The following is a 16936-nucleotide window of genomic DNA, read 5'->3' on the forward strand; positions in this document are numbered from 1 at the left end:
GCACCTTTTTAAAACCTTTATTCTGTTACATATTTTTATGCAAGCAAGTGCATGACATTCCTTTAAAAAACATTTCAGTCATGCTAGAAGGTACAGCGAATGATACGTATTCTCAGTAATTGGGAGTTAATAAAAAAACCACTGACTTCTTGGTTAACCTGTGTTTTGCCCCTCTGAAGCTACTTTGGGGCAACTTAGCCTTGATGGTGACTTTGCCCAGACAAGGCCGTATAGCAGGAAGAGCTTGCTTGTAGTTCTGACTTTGTCAGTTGGCCCTTCACTAGTTTCTGAGCCTCGTGTTCCCACCCATCCCATGGCTAGCAGGTGACCCTGGGAAGTCTGTAGGGGTCCCAGGCATGGTTGCCAATTGAAATGGTAGAGATAGGTGACCCTGCGAGATCAGAAAGAGGCTTCTGAATCATCAAAGAACATGCCCTCTTTCAGTCAGCTGCCAGACCTGGTACCCAGCTGGCCGCCATGCCCCCAGCCCAGGGGGCAGGCAGCAGGGGCAAGATGTCAGTGCTGACAGTTTGGGGGTGGTCCTATGAACCAGCAAATTGGGGTTCAGCTGAAGTGCCTCTCTGGGTGATCCTCCCCATCTCTACTCCAGCACCCCACTCCAGAGGGGCAGAGTGAGGAGGCTTCTGGGTCCCTGCAGGGCACTGGCCCGGGCTCCTGGGTGGAGGGCCAACCTTTCCCATCTGCACCTTTAACTGTGCAGCCCACACTTCCCAGCTTCTCTGCCCCGGACCCCTGCTGCTTCTTCCCCACTTTAGGACACTGAGGCTCGGAGAGGGCTGTGGTCGCACAGCAAGGAGGGGTATGGTTCCGACTAGCCACTTCTCTCTCCTCCTCCAGCCAGACTATAGGTTTTCAAAAATGGAAATATCTTTTCATTTTAATTCTTTTCCAGAGTAATACAGACTCTTGTAAAGCAAAATCATATGTGTGTGTATATATTTTTTCACTTCATTATATATTATGGACATCATTTAAATGAGTACATAATAAACCATGGAGTGAATGTCACATAATATTTTTAACCATCCCCTATCGTTGGACATTTAAGTTGTTTCTGTCTTTCCCCTTTGCTAAACTTTTGCACCCTTCTCGGATCTCCTGTTAGATTGTCTTCTGTGAACAAATGAGCACAGATGGAATTGCCGGGTCTGAGGATGGGCACCTTTAGAACTGTAATAGTTGCTGTCAAGTATGCAGTCTGAGAACTCTAGGGGGAGTCTTGTTGCTCCACTTTTAAAGTCTCCTCTAGGGTCCCCATGAGATTCCCTTCCAGCTACAAGAAACAGCCCTAGGACACCCTCACCCCTTCACCTTGTCTTCCAGAACCCTGTTCCCATGTGTGTGCACTGAGCAAACAGCATGGATGCCCATCAGTCAGGGAATGGTTCATGGGGAGCAATGTTCCACAGAATGTTCTACAGCCAATGGCTTCAGAGGCTCTTTATCTTTAACTCCTTGGGGGACTCTTGCCCTCCTGGCAGGGCTCTTCACCTTCCTCCCCCTTTCTCTAGTGGATTCCATTTGCTTCTCTGACATCAGTTCCCACCTCTGTGCCCATGGCTCCCAATCTCTTTCCCCTGAGATCTCCCTCTTGTGCTCCAGGTAAGGGATCTTATTGCTCTTTGCATATTCTACAAGCATCCCACACATCGCTCAGACTCAGCTTGTCCTAAATTGAAACTGACATTGCCCATCCAACCCCAATACTAAACATACCCCTCTCTTAGGCTCTCCCACTCAGGGACCAGCTCCACCCCCAGCCAGCTCCACCCCTAGTCACCCCAACAGGGTTCCTCCCTCCCCTCCCCCACACCCTATCGTTCACCAAACGTTGTCTATGCCATGGCCTGCAGATGGTTCCAGTTCATTCCCAGCCTTCTCGTTGGTCCAGGTCATTTCACGCCTAGCAGCTATAACCCACTGTCAAGGTCTGCTGGCTTCTCCCAGTCCTTCCCCATCCCTACTGTTCATTTTCCATTTAGCAGCCTGATGGGAATCCCGTCTCCTCACTTCTCTGCTGAAGACTTTCCAGGGTTCCCCACTGCCCACAGGATCCAGGCCAGATTCCTTAGCATGCTTCCCTGAGACCCTTCATCTCCTGCCTGCCCCTGCCCCCTTTCTGGCTGTGCTTCTAGTCTCCCCTGCACACCCAGCCTCTGACGTACACACATCCTGGACGTTCCAGCCAAGCTGAACATTTGTTAGTTTCTCAATCGCCCTGGGTCTTTGCACGTGCTTTTCTCTCTGCCTGGCTCATTCCAGGGTAACAAGTGCATTAGTTAATCCTAGCTGCTGTAACAGACAAGCCCCAAGTTCCGAAAGGCTTAGCACAATGGCAGTTTAGTTGTCATTTTCATGAAATCTAATCAGGTGTTTAGTGAGTGGTGATGTGAATACCAGCCTCCTCCCATCTCATGGCCCCTGCCCATCTCCAGATCGTTGGAGCTGGCCCCATTCATCCAGCATACGCGAAAGGAGACCACAGAGAATGTCCGCCCACCTAACATCAACAGCTATTATTCTGCTCACATTCCGTTGGCCAGAATTCAGTCACAGGAGGACACTGAACCACAAGGGAGGATGGGAAATGTAGTTTAGCCATGTACTCAGGGAGAAAAGGGAACTAACTGCCTTTGGAAATCAGAAAACACACAGTAGCTTCTGCTACCAGGGACCCCTAATCCTAGGAAGCCTCCCTGAGCATGCTCTTCCTGCCACCCCCCCCAGACTGGATCAGGTGTTTGCGTTCCAGCAAGCCCCACCGTGTCCTCCATCACAGCACCTGCAGCTGCCTGCTCCTCTCACCCCCAGGACTGTGAGCCCAGAACTCTGGCACGGGAATGATGAACCCTAGTGCCAGGCACAGGGCAGGTGCTCCCTAAATAACTGGAATGGATCAATTTAAAACTAATTGTGGTCACAAAAAGATGTCCACAATCTATTGACATGGGAGAGGGGGAGCAAGGTAAAGACAAAATGTATTCCCCCAAAGAGACCCCTTCTATCATCTGTATGGGTTTATGGACAGAAAAAATGTGGGGAGGCTTGTGCTAAAGTTTTAAGGGCAGTGACCTATGGGGATGGAGCTCTTTTCATTGTCTTTGCATTTTTCTGTAATGTCTGAATTTTTTTTTCAGTGATCATGTACTGCTTTTATAATTAAAAACTTTTTTTTTTTTTGCTGGGGTTGGGGGAGAACCAGCCAGAGATGACATCACTATCGATACCCTGAGAAGGGAACCCTCTGGCAGGGCTGGAAGCCTAGGTTCTGCTATCAATGCTTCCTACTCTAGAAAGCTCTGCTTCACGTGGCTCTTCTTTACCTGCCTTCCCACCCCACCACGACCTCACCCAGATCCTGACCTCCACTCCCTCCTGCCCAAGATCCTTAACCTCTTGTGACATGGGCTTGTCACATCGCGTCCTTGAGCTTCAGCTCCCTCCTCTATAAAATAGGGGTGGTAACAGGGCCTCCAGTGGCAAGGATTATGAGGGCATGTGATGCATGAGAAGTCCTGAGCACAGGACCGTACTGCGTTTGGTCAAGAGTCCACACTCATAAACCACCTCTCTGCTGTTTGATACCAGCTCTGCCCTGACTCACCCCCCCCATACATTTATTTATCTGTTTTCAAATTAGCTCAGCCCAGAACAGATGAATAAATAATGCTACTCCCGTGCCTTGGGCCAATCCAGCATTCAGAGAGATATGGACTCTTGGTCCTCCCTGTGGCTGTTTAAGCTCTGGTATTTCATGGGACCTTGAGGGCTGCTCCCAGGCTGGGTGGGGTTGTAGGGGAAGGGGCAAAGTGTCCGAGCAAATGTCAGATGCCTACTGTTCCCTGGGAGGAGTTGGCAGCTGGTCAACCTATGAAAGTGCTCAGTGTGAGATAAATGACTGTCGTGATAGTTATTACTATTAACCGATGGTCAATTACTGGTTTTTTTAATATTTTATTTATTTATTTGACAGAGAGAGAGAGAGCACAAGCAGGGGAAGCAGCAGGCAGAGGGAGAGGGAGAAGTAGGCTCCCTGCTGAGCAAGGAGCCTGATGTGGGGCTCGATCCCAGGACCCTGGGATAATGACCTGAGCTGAAGGCAGACGCTTAACCGACGGAGCCACCCAGGTGCCCCGATGGTCAATTACTATTAACCTTGGTCCCTAGAGCCCCTGTGCCTGACCGAAGGATGTGAGGTGCTTTTCTGGGCATCTTCTGTTCATGGCAAGGCTGAACCCGGACCCCAAGACAGACCTAAACCCAGCTAAGAGTGGGGTGTAAGAGATTTCAGCACCTCCGGTGAGCCTGAGGGCCCTTGGGGTTTAGGACAGGGCCCCTAGAACTGCCTCTTCTTGCCAAGACCTGGGGAAGGATTGGCACCTGCAGTGGGCCCGAATCTCTCCAAGCTGGTCCACGGAGTCCCGTGCGCCGATCCCCACACAGGGTGCAGACAGGAGAGGCATGATCGTATTGCCTCTTTGATGAAGGACTTGGAGCTCACAGGTAAAATCTCATCAGACTGATCCTCCCAGAGCTGGTCAGGTTCTCTGCCCCTAGGAGGACTCCTGGGTGAGTGGCTTGCTCTGGGGGCTCCGCCGATTTTAGACAAACCTTGGTCTCTGGTTGTATCTCGGTATCTTTAAGCCCTGGAATTTGGCAAGTGTGCATTTGGATTTTCTGACTGGCACTGACTGTCCCCTGCTAACTATGTGACCTTGGACGGGTGAGTTCATCTCTCTGAGCCTCCATTTCTTCACCTGGAGAGTGGGCTAATCATGGTGCTTAATGCATGGGGCAGCATTAAGATGAGGGGGACTTAATGAGATGCTGGGACTTAATGAGATACTGTTCGAGGAGCAATTCGCCTCCCCGATTCTCCGCAGAGCTCTGCAGCTGCTTGTGTCCTTGGTCCAAGGACACCTGAGACCTGGCTGAGCCCTGGGGTGAAGGAGCTGCCTGGCTGTGGAGGTCTAGAGATAGTCAGGGACCACCCGGAATGTGTCCCTGGCAGAGGGCCCGGGTAGCACCTGCAGGGTACAGACACATGCCACCTGCTATCCCCCCGGGGAGGGACCTCATGAATATTCACACCCACTGGAACGTGAGGAAGCCAGCCAGAATACTGCTATAGGAGCGTTCCTGTTTCCCAGTGACCGGAGAGGCAGCCTGGGAGTCAGATGTGGCTCAGACAGGGAGAGGAAAGGGGCAGCCAGCCATGGCCCAAGGTGAGTGTGTCTTCCTCCACCCCTGCACAGGGGTCCCTGGGGGAGCAGGACACCTGGGACCAAGGCCTGCCTGGTAGTTATGCTGTAGGACAGAAGGTTTACCATCCTGGGCTCGGTTTCCCTACGTGCATGCTGTGGCGATGAGTCCTGTTTCTCCTTCCTTCTCTAGAGGGTGCTGGTCCAACCGAACGGGAGGATTGCTGGGCCTGGCCTGGAGCCAGCTGTCAGCACAGATGGAGGGCGATGTGCCTGTGGTAACCAAGAAGGATAGGAATAGATGGGGTGGGCTAGGGAGGGGGGCGGGCCATCACTCCTGAGTGCCTGGGACTGTCACCACCATAGGCAGAGGAAGAGAGACCCAGATTCTAGTTCTCTCTGCTGCTGCTGTGCTGTGTGACCTTCAGGGTAGCCCTGCCTTCTCTGAGCCTTAGCCTCCCTGCTGTGCTGTCTTCCCGATTGGAAGCTGTGAGGCTCAGCCCACACTGTAATCATCCCTGGTGCCCCATGGCCTTGGACCTGGGGCTGTCTGTTGACTGCAAGCCTCCACTGTGGGCCATGGGCACACACCTTGAAGGGGCCATGACTGGGACCCTGGGAGGGCAATCATAATGATGATAATAATAACGATGGCCACCCATGCCCAGGGAGTGTATGCTCTGTGCCAGCCCTGTGCTGGGCACTTTCCTTGTGGGATGAGGGAGATCTGCGTGATGCCCTGTGATGGGGGCGGAGTTGGCACCGTCATTTTAGAGGAGAATCTGAGACCCAGAGAGGGACACAGCCTTCTTACCTAGGGCACACAGAAAGGAAGCAGCAAAACTGGGTCTCAAACGCAGGACCCTGGCCCCAAGGTGCTGGCCCCAGGTGGCCCTCGGATGTGTGACTCACACGTGTGGCTCCCACCCACTCGTGTTAGCCCCGGCTACATTCTGCCCTGAGGGTCATGGGGGTCATTCATCAAACATTTACCTGGTGCCAGGCTCCAGCAGCGCAGGGATGAGTTACCTTAGGCTTGCCTGCAGCCGGGCACAGAGGAGCTCTCTCCGCCCATAAACCTGGGCCCAGGAACCTGGTCCCTGGTCAATAGTGATGATAAGAATAATTAATATGTATAGATCTCTGCCTGTGTGCATGCATCCTCTCGTTCAAATCTCAGGCTCATGACTCTTCCTCTCAGCCAGGCTCCTGGCTGCCAGCCAGCCCCTTTTTGGACCTTGGTCTACCCAGGGACTCTGCCTGTGGTTACCAAGGGCCCTGTTTGCCCTGATCTTGGTGCTGTGTGTCCATCGTACACATGAGGAGACTAAGACGGAGAGGCCGAGCAGCATGCCCAAGTCCACAGAGACCAGGCAGGAAGGGAACCATCAGCCTCGAATGCCTCAGGCTGTTGACACAGTAGGGACCAGCCACCAAGGCCCCCTCTGTTTCTCTACTTTTCCTCCTGGCTGCCCTGGCTCAGCCCACAGAGGCCACACCCTGCTGTGCTGCTGGGACAGAGCCCCATTAGCCACACTTTGGCCTCCTGTGGTGGATCTTCTGGCTGCACACACACTTCCTGCGGGCTTGGGACTGGGCTTGGGACATGCCAGGCAGGGGCTGCCACAGACAAAGCTGGAAGATGCATATTGGAGGCTGACAGACTTGGGCTTGAATCCCAGCCCCGCCCCCTGCCTTGCTGAGTGACCCTAGGCAAGTCACATCACCTCCTGGAACCTCGATTTCCCCATCTGCAAAATGGGAGTGACAGTGGGGTCAGCCTGCTGGGATAGCTAAGCAGAATCAGTGAGATGCTCTAGAGAAGTCCCTGCCCAGGGCCTGGCTCATAGCAGGGGCTCAAAAGTGAAACCTGAGGGCAGGCATGGTTTCAGGAAGCCCAAGTGGCAGAGTGAATGAGTGAAGCCGTGATGGGGAGGTTGGGGGCGCTGTCCTGGGCCAGGCTAGGTGGAGCCTGATTGGTGGTTCTGGGAAGCTGGTCTGCCCCCTGCTGCTGGGCTTCTACCCCAGAGCTTCTGTCATCAGCCTCTCAGATTTCCGGAAAGTGCCCTGGTGAGTAGGGCTGCTGGGGCAAGAGTGGACCCTGGGGATTTGGGGAGGGTAGGAATTTTACCCTCCCCTGTTTTAAAGTCAGAGAACCCAAGGTCTAGGGCCCCACTCAGGGTTTGGGCCCGAGTCTGAGGCTCTGGCCTGGCTTTAGGCTCTGCCCTGTTTTCTAGTGGGCCCTAGGGGACAGGAGCCCAATTGGGGCACTTGATGCAATGAGCTGGTTTGTGCTGGGAGCCGGCAGCAGCCACTCCTTGCTCAGGGGAGCACACCCTGAGGGTGACAAAGACTGAGACCAGGAGCAGGTCCCCAGGGGCTCAGGAGGGAAACAGCTAACACTCTTTGAGAGATAACTACATGCTAATTGCTTTCTTTGCCTCCTCCATCTCTGAAAGAGCCAGTGGTGGTGGTGGTGGGGGGGGTTGTTATCAGCTTCCCAATTTTACAGATGAGAAACTGAGGCTCCATGGAGGTTCCTGTGATTGAAACACAGGCCTGGGGCCTCCAGAGCCTGGGGTCAGCACCTCCCCCTCCATGACCAGACTGGCTAGCCACGTTACCCCACCCTGCATTCTTTATCACCTATTATTTAAATATATTAAATACATTTTATTGCCTTTTTTAAAAAAGATTTTATTTATTTATTTATTTATTTAAAGATTTTATTTATTTATTTGAGAGAGAGAGAATGAGAGAGAGCACATGAGAGGGGGGAGGGTCAGAGGGAGAAGCAGACCCCTGCCGAGCAGGGAGCCCGATGCGGGACTCGATCCAGGGACTCCAGGATCATGACCTGAGCTGAAGGCAGTCGCTTAACCAACTGAGCCACCCAGGCGCCCCAAAAAGATTTTATTTATTTATTTTACAGAGAGAGACAGCGAGAGCAGGAACACAAGCAGGGGGAGTGGGAGAGGGAGAAGCAGGCTTCCCACTGAGCAGGGAGCCCGATGCGGGGCTCGATCCCAGGACGCCGGGATCACGACCTGAGCTGAAGGCAGCCGCTTAAAGACTGAGCCACCCAGGCACCCCTTTATTACCTTTTTTAAATTAAAAAAGTAATACATGCTCCCTTTTTAAAAAGCATTTGTTACAGAAATGCATAATATAGAAAAATATTCCCGTGTATACCCCTTTTCCTAGCTATGCAGAGGATACTACTATTAACATTTAGAATACTGCCCTCCAGTTGTTTCTGGGCCTACATGTATACATATATGGATTTGGGGGCATAGTGTTCTGGAACTTTCTTTTTTCACATTATTAGATCATGATGTGTTTTTGAGCCAGTCCACTTAGCTCTGTCTTGTTTTGTTAATGGGTACAGAAGACTCCATCTGGGAACAGGCCTTGGTTTGTGTAACAGACCCCCACTGATGGACGTTGAGGTCATTTCTAATTTTTTAAATTTCTGACCACGCTGCCATGACCATCATGTCATGTGGGACTTTGCCCAAGTGTTTATGTGGAATCGTTGGAATTTGGAGAGCTTATACCTTCCTCCTTTGCTAGAATGAACTGCCTTCTGGAAACATTCTCCCTCATTCTCGTTTACCCCTGACTTGTCCACCTTGCCCACCTAAGAGTGAACAGAGATACGTCATTGTCATGAGGGAGGCCAAATTCCCTCTTGCATAGTTTCTTCCTCTGCACATTGCTTCCTTATATCCTTTCCCGTGCTGAGAAATTTCTAGAGGATGAGCAGAAGACTCAGGGACTGGTGCTGGCTGCTGGGATGGGGCCTGGAGTGCCCCTTCTCTGAGAAGGGTTTATGGGTGCCTTGGGTAACTTTCCCAGAGGGAAGTATGTGGGGTCCTCCTCCAGGCAGGCTATTGAGCCTCTGCCCCCAGGGATGGTGGCGACGTGCCGTGCGTGTGGTCACGGGGCAGCATGCATGACTTCTTGTGGCCTCAAAGGCCCAAGGCCTCCATGCCGCATGTGTTAGAGCTGGAGTGGAAAGTTTTGTGCCCTGGTATTACAGCTGAGGGGAGGGAGGAAGGCGCCCTGAGCCCCGGCTCTCTCCTGGGCTCCCATCCCTCAGCATGAACTGCCCCCCTTAGAGTTCATGCCTCAGTCCCCCGCCGTTAGAGATGCCACAGTTAGACCAAAAGACTAGACCGAAAACTCCCCAAACCAAAACAAACAAACAAAAATTACACCCAATGTAATTTTCAGATAAACACTGAATAATTTTTAGTATGTCCTGTGCAATATTAAAATTAAACAACTTTTGGGGCACCTGGGTGGCTCAGTCGTAAGCGCCTGCCTTCGGCTCAGGTCATGATCCCGGGGTCCTGGGATTGAGCCCCACATCGGGACCCCTGCTCAGTGGGAAGCCTGCTTCTCCCTCTCCCGCTCCCCCTGCTTATGTTCCCTCTCTTGCTGTGTCTCTGTCAAATACATAAATAAAATCTTAAAAAAAAAAAATTGAACAACTTTTGGGGTGCCTGGGTGGCTCCGTTGGTTAAGCGGCTGCCTTCGGCTCAGGTCATGATCCCAGGGTCCTGGGATCGAGCCCCGCATCGGGCTCCCTGCTCAGCGGGAAGCCTGCTTCTCCCTCTCCCTCTGCCTGCCACTGCCCCTGCTTATGCGCGCTCTCTCTGACAGGTAAATGAATGAAATCTTTAAAAAATAAATAAATAAATAAATAAAATCATAAAAAAATTAGACAACTTTTGGGGCGCCTGGGTGGCTCCATTGGTTAAGCACCCAACTTGGTTTCAGCTCAGGTCATGATCTCGTGGTAATGGGATCGAGCCTCGTGTCGGGCTCTGCGCTCAGCACGGAGTCTGCTTCAGATCCTCTCTCCCTCTCTTTGTCAGGCACGTGTGCGTGTGCTCTCTCTCTAAAATAAATAAATAAAATCTTTTTTTTTAAGAGTTTATTTATTTATTTAACAGAGAGAGACAGAGAGAGAGAGAGGGAACACAAGTAAGGGGAGTGGGAGAGGAAGAAGCAGACTCCCCACTGAGCAGGGAGCCCAATGCGGGGCTCGATACCAGGACCCTGGGACCGTGACCCGAGCCGAAGGCAGATGCCTAACCGACTGAGTCACCCAGGCGCCCCATAAATAAAATCTTTAAAAATAAATAAAATTACACAAATTTTATTCATTGTTTATCTAGAATTCAGATTTCCCTGGGCAACCCTGCCTGCTGGCAATCAGAGAGAGGAGGTAGGTTTGTGCAGAGGCCTGGCTGTGTGAACTGAACCCTCTCCTTCCTCACTCTGAGCCTCAGTTTCTCCATCTGCCTGCCCTATGGACCCAGGGGCACAGGGACCAGTGAAAAGAGATGAGGAGCCTCAGCTCCTTACTGGGCAGCTGGGAAGGGTGGCACAGGAAACAGGTGGTCTGGCTGGGTCTTTAGAAAGCTGAGAGATTCAGGCCCAGGGAGGCCCTTGACCCCTCCTTGTGAATAGCCCTGGCCCCAGGCCTGGGGGGAGGGGGCACCAGGAGAGGGTCTTCTTTTTCTGTCTTACAAAATGATTTCATTACGGGATGCCTGGGTGGCTCAGTCGGTTGAGCGGCTGCCTTCGGCTCAGGTCATGATCCCTGGGTCCTGGATCGAGCCCGGCATTGGGCTTCCCACTCAGCGGGAAGCCTGCTTCTCCCTCTCTCACTCCCCCTGCTTGTGTTCCTTCTCTCGCTGTGTCTCTCTCTGTCAAATAAATAAAATCTTTAAAAAAAAAAATACAAAATGATTTCATTACGAAGCCCCAAAACATATAAAGTAAACTGATGACACCTGGGTACCCACCCTACCCTTAAAAATTAAAACTGAACCAGGCAGTAGAACCTGCTTCCTGCCCCATCCCCCAGTCTCTCTCTGCATTGGCTTTGCCCACCGTCTCTGTCTGCACCCCTGTCGCTGTGTCTCTCCATGCATTTGTCTCTCTGTCCCTGTGTGAATCTTGTTGGGGGGGCCACAGAGCCGGCCAAGGGCCAGCCAATGTCAAAGGCTGCCTTCGACCCAGCCAGGCCTGGGGCAGCAGTGGAGGCTCCCTGGGGCTGGCCTCCTGATGCTTGCCCTGCTCTGTGACCCCACAGGTATCTGAGATGCCGCTGCCCCAGAAGAAGCGCTGGGTGTCCATGGCCAAGGGGCTGGTGCTGGGAGCGCTCTTCACCAGCCTTCTGCTGCTGCTGTACTCCTATGCTGCCCCCCCACTGCACACTGGCCTGGCCTCCACGTGAGTGGCTCTCGAGGGGGGGGCAAGCGGTGGGGGTTGGGGGGTGGGGGGGTGGGGCACCCTGGGCCCTGCATCATGCTATGCTGGATGTGCAGAAATTGTGCTGATTAGGGCAGAGCTCACTGTGTAACCCTGAGCCTCAGTGTCCTCCTCCGTGAAGTGGGCATAATAACAGAGCCTGCCTCATGGAGCATGAGGATCAAATAACACTGTCTGTGTACACGGCTGGGATTATCCTCATCTGAGGCTCCAGTGGGGCTGGGACGTGGGGGTGACTTGTCCGAGAGAACTCCACGGGCACAGGGCCCAGGCTGAGACTGGATTCTGTCTGCCTCCAAGCCTGGCTCCTAACCATGAGGCTAGCCCACCTCCTCAGGGGGCTGCTCAGCCCGGGCCTGGCATGGTTTGTGCTCTTAGTTGGTGGTATCAAGTTGAACTAGAGGAAATTACCGAGAATGGACTATTTTTGGTCAAAAACCGACCTACAAAATCTCATGTGGTCCAACCTAATGCTAATTCGTGATAACGTGTACGATGTGGTGGCCACTAATGAGACAAGAACCAGCAAGCTTGTCTCACTTTGACCTCACACCAACACCCCAGATGGGCCTGTTATTTTCCCCATTTCGTAGATGAGGAACGTGAGGCCAAAGAGACCAAACCACACGCCCAAGCATCGCAGCCTGGACACAGGCCTGTCTGGTCCCCTGTCCTGGCCTCCCTGCTACCCACCATCCCCAATAGGCCTGATCTTTAGACTCCACGGCGCTGCGGTTCTGCCTCCTGAGGGCCCCCAGCAGCCCCTGAGGCTCTCCCCACCATTCCATCCACAGCAGGACCCCAGAGGGCACAGCGCCCTGCTCCCCGGCGCCAGGTGAGCCCGAGGCCCTGACCCCGGCCAACGGCTCTGCGGGAGGGTGCCAGCCTCGACGCGACATCGTGTTCATGAAGACGCACAAGACGGCCAGCAGCACGCTGCTCAACATCCTGTTCCGCTTTGGCCAGAAGCACGGGCTCAAGTTCGCCTTCCCCAATGGCCGCAACGACTTCGACTACCCGGCCTTCTTCGCTCGCAGCCTGGTGCAGGACTACCGGCCCGGGGCCTGCTTCAACATCATCTGCAACCACATGCGCTTCCACTACGAGGAGGTACGCGGTCTGGTGCCGCCCAACGCCACGTTCATCACCGTGCTCCGCGACCCCGCCCGCCTCTTCGAGTCCTCCTTCCACTACTTCGGCTCGGTGGTGCCCTTCACGTGGAAGCTCTCGGGCAGCGACAAGCTGGCCGAGTTCCTGCAGGACCCAGACCGCTACTATGACCCCAACGGCTACAACGCCCACTACCTCCGCAACCTGCTCTTCTTCGACCTGGGCTACGACAGCGGCCTGGACCCCGGCAACCCGCAGGTGCAGGAGCACATCCTGGAGGTGGAGCGCCGCTTCCACCTGGTGCTCCTGCAGGAGTACTTCGACGAGTCCCTGGTGCTGCTCAAGGACCTGCTGTGCTGGGAGCTGGAGGACGTGCTCTACTTCAAGCTCAACGCCCGCCGCGCCTCGGCCGTGCCGCGCCTCTCCGGGGAGCTGTACCGGCGCGCCACGGCCTGGAACGTGCTGGACGCCCGCCTCTACCGCCACTTCAACGCCAGCTTCTGGCGCAAGGTGGAGGCGTTCGGGCGGGAGCGCATGGCCCGCGAGGTGGCCGCCCTGCGGCGCGCCAACGAGCGCATGCGGCGCATCTGCATCGACGGGGGCCGAGCCGTGGACGCCGCCGCCATCCAGGACTCGGCCATGCAGCCCTGGCAGCCTCTGGGCGCCAAGTCCATCCTCGGCTACAACCTCAAGAAGAGCATCGGGCAGCGGCACGCGCAGCTCTGCCGTCGCATGCTCACGCCTGAGATCCAGTACCTGATGGACCTCGGCGTCAACCTGTGGGTCACGAAGCTCTGGAAGCTCATCCGGGACTTTCTGAGGTGGTGACATCCCGCCCACCGGCAGCCCCCTCTGCCCGCTGGATCGCTGAGGAGGGGCTGGGCGGGGGCCGGCCGGCCTTCCCTGTGTCCTCCTGGTGCCCCCCCCAGCTCTGGGGGGAATGAGGTGGGGCTGCTGCGGGGGTGCGGCCAGCCGGGACTGGGCCCACGGCACACAGGGCCTCAGATCAGTATTTGCTTATTCTAGCCTTTTTTAAAGAATTAAATCCCCTTCCCTCCAAGGAAGAATGTTCTATTTCTTGCCTCCCCTTAAAGGGGAGAGTTCAGAAGTAAAGGCATTTGATGTTGTGTTTTTTGTTAATCAGCCTCAGTGGTGCTGACTGGTGGGGCCCTGGGTGGGAGGTGACTGATGAGGATGGGGGGACCCGCAAGAGAGCATGGCAGGTGCCTGAGTGTGTCTGTGGGACAGAGCCCAGTGGTGTGGCAGGGTTTGGTGTGCACCTGTTACGTGCTGAAGCCCTGTGTGGTTGAAGGACTCCCAGGAGCTACCAAGACCTGGAAGATCATGTGTGTATGTGTGTGTGTAGGTGTGTGCGTGTGATCATCCTGGGGCTCTACCAGTCACTGACTCCAACTTAACACTGGTTATGTGTCCAGCATTAGGCTGAGTGGGTTATCTCAGTTCATCTTCATCAAAACTCAGCAATGTGGGAACTGTCATTCCCTCGTGTCAGAGATGAGGAAGGGAGCTCAGAGAGGGAAAGTCATCTGGCCAAGATCACACAGCAAGTAAGTGGTAGGACTGGAACAGGGGCTGGGTGGGATGGAATGTGTGGCCAGATTAAGATAGAGTCCATGCATGCGTGTGTGTGTGTGTGTGTGTGATGGGGAGGTGGGGAGTACCTGGTGTAGCACTGAGAGCAGGCCCCGGGCCCAGGCTGAGGGTTCCTTGTATAATCTCATTAATCCTCACAGTCACTCTTCGAGGTAGGCACAAATACCATCCCATATTACAGGTGTGGGAATTGACATTCTGAGAGATCAGAAGGGACTTAACTGAGGTACACATCAGACCCAAAACTAAACCTTCTCCCTGGGACCCCAAGCCCCTTGCAGCAGTGTGGGGATGCCTCAACCATAACCACCTGCCTCCCTCGGCCTCCCCAGGGGGACAAAGGCCCTTTCTGGGGCAGAGGACTTGTGGGTCTCTAACTAGGAGCCAGCAGCCAGACACGAAAAGTAGAAACCACAGCCAAAGGAGTTTATTGGAGAACTGTCTGTACCAGGCTCCAAGCCAAGTACTTGTACACCTTATCTGAATATCCACAACATCCCAGCTTTATAGACCAAAGCTCAGAGAGGTTAAGTGATTTACTGAAGGCCACACATCTAATTACTGCCAGAACTGGATTTCAAGCTGGATTAGTTGTCTCTTAAACCCTCCCTGGATCTGAATCAGTCTTTCTCCTGGGAGTGAGTTTCTGGCCCAAGCAAGGTGGGAAGAAGTTAGGGTGACCAACTCTCTCAGTATCCTGGGACTGTCCCAGTTTTTGCACTGAAATTTCCCAAAGCCCAGGAAACTCCTCAGTCTGGGCAACCAGGATGGTTGGTCAGCCTGGGAGTTTTGAACCCACCAGCCCCCTGGAGCCACCGCCTGCACCCTCCTAAAGTTCTCTGTAGCAAGAAATAAGCACATCTTTGAAGCTTTATTTAATTCATATGGAAAGAACTAAGCAAAAGAAAGGAAGAAAGAAAGAAAAAAGAAAAAGAATAGCTAAGGTATTATTGACTCCAAATTCATGAGATAATCTCCCCCCCCACATACTTTTTATTAATCAAAGAGAGATATGAGTTAGTGCAATATGATAATATCTTGGGTTTGTGGAACCTCATAATTTTATTTCCTTGGACACTTAAAGGCCTATAAATACCAATAATAATATTACATGTCATCGAATTATTTATTATTAATATTGGCACTTCTAAGCCCTTAGGGATCCAAGGAGAATAAATCTGGCAAATAGTAGATGCCAAGAATATAAATTGCTCCATTAGTATTTACTATCTGCCTGGTTTGTTTTAAGAACATTAGAGTTATTAACTCATTTATTAACATAATTAATATTTTAACAATGAGTAGTTGCCTGGTACTGAGCGAGCACTTTGTGCTCAGCTCTGTGCCCTGGGAACATGGACAGTTCCCTTTGCTCTCCTGAGGAGGCGACCAAAACACAGAGAAACTGAGCAACAAGCCCAGGGTCACCCAACCAGGCAGCCACAGAGGCAGGATGCAAACCCAGGTCAGTCAGACACCAAGGGCTGGTGCTTGCAGCTTCCAGACCCTCGGTGCCGTTCCAGTTGGCCACCTCAGCCTCGGGATGGAGGTCTTTTCCATGGTTGAAAATGTATGAAGTCTCCAAGGGGCGGAGCTGCTTGTAGCCTGCAGGAGCCAGACTGCTCTTGCCATATCTGGGCAGCAGAGGGCGCCATGGTGCCAAATTTGGTCTTAGCAGGTCAGGCAGTTCCCAGCCGCCAGGGGCTGGGGGCACCCATGGTTAGGCCTGGGCTTACAGGTGAAAGCCAGGGCGAAGGTCATGGCTGTCCCCTGGGAGAAATTCAGTGGAACTACCTGTTCCTCTCTGTAATGGGATGAATTGTAACCCCTAAAAAGATATCTTGAAGTCCTAACCCCCAGTTCCCTATGACTGACCTTATTCGGAAATAGGGTCTTTGTACATGTAATCAAGTTAAGATGAAGTCATCAGGGTGGGTCTTAATCCAATACGGCCGGTGTCCTTATAAGAAGTGGCAATGTCATGTGTATCTACACACAGGGACAATGCCATGTGAAGACAGGCAGAGCTTGGCGTGGTGCAGTTACAAGCCAAGGAATGCCAAGGGCCGACAGTGACCTCCAGAAGCTAAGAAGAGGCAATGAAGGATTCTACCCAGAGTCTCAGAGGGAACATGGCCCTGCTGACACCTTGGTTTCAGACTTTCAGCCTGCAGAACTGTGAAAGAATAAATGTCTGTTGTTTTAAAGCCATCCAGTTTGTGCCGCTTTGTTACACAGCAGCCTCAAGACACAAACACGTTCTCTGTGCCCCGGTCCCTGCTCTGGGTCAGGCCTCTGTCCCTCACCAGGACTCCCTCCCCCAGGCTTGCGCCTATGACCCACCTGTAGCCAGAGGCCGGCTTCGGCTCCGAGCCCTCCATGGTCCCCCTCACGCCTGGGGAGAAGCCATGCAGCTGCACACGTCTGTGGCTTCGCACATGCTGTTCCCTCTACCGTAATGCCTCCTTCCCACTGCAGGCCTATCATTGCTAAGTGACTTCAAAGCAAGCTCTGCTGCCTCCTCTGGACCTTCTTCCCTGACAGCCCAGTCCTCAAGCTAGCTTAGGGCCGCCGGGCTCCCCCATCTCAGTTCCGCTCACCCAGGGCTTCAACTGTGGATTTGCTTGTCTGCGAGGCCCTGACAGTATGCTTCTCTGGGACAGGATCTTCGTTTGTCTTGACACAATCAGCCTCTAGTGCCC

The 16936-nt window shown here is 53.3% G+C and overlaps 1 protein-coding gene across 3 annotated transcripts; it reads left to right on the forward strand.

The window, feature by feature from the left end:
• Positions 1 to 4107: 4107 nt before the first annotated feature.
• Positions 4108 to 13760, forward strand: GAL3ST1 (galactose-3-O-sulfotransferase 1). 3 transcript variants are annotated; one of them, XM_031037842.2, is made up of 3 exons: positions 4108 to 5246; positions 11332 to 11471; positions 12305 to 13760. In XM_031037842.2, the coding sequence occupies exons 1-3, from the start codon at positions 5199 to 5201 to the stop codon at positions 13446 to 13448; spliced, it is 1332 nt and encodes a 443-aa protein (XP_030893702.1). In that variant the 5' UTR covers positions 4108 to 5198; the 3' UTR covers positions 13449 to 13760. The 3 variants fall into 3 exon arrangements, with proteins under 3 accessions (XP_030893702.1, XP_006742271.1, XP_081667459.1); XM_006742208.3 differs by having other exon boundaries at positions 12308 to 13760; XM_081811333.1 differs by lacking the exon at positions 4108 to 5246 and adding an exon at positions 10413 to 10458.
• Positions 13761 to 16936: the final 3176 nt, after the last annotated feature.

The sequence above is a fragment of the Leptonychotes weddellii genome, unplaced genomic scaffold, assembly GCF_054177405.1.
Source record: "Leptonychotes weddellii isolate Sample4059 unplaced genomic scaffold, ASM5417740v2 HiC_scaffold_71, whole genome shotgun sequence".
NCBI classification, from domain to species: domain Eukaryota; kingdom Metazoa; phylum Chordata; class Mammalia; order Carnivora; family Phocidae; genus Leptonychotes; species Leptonychotes weddellii.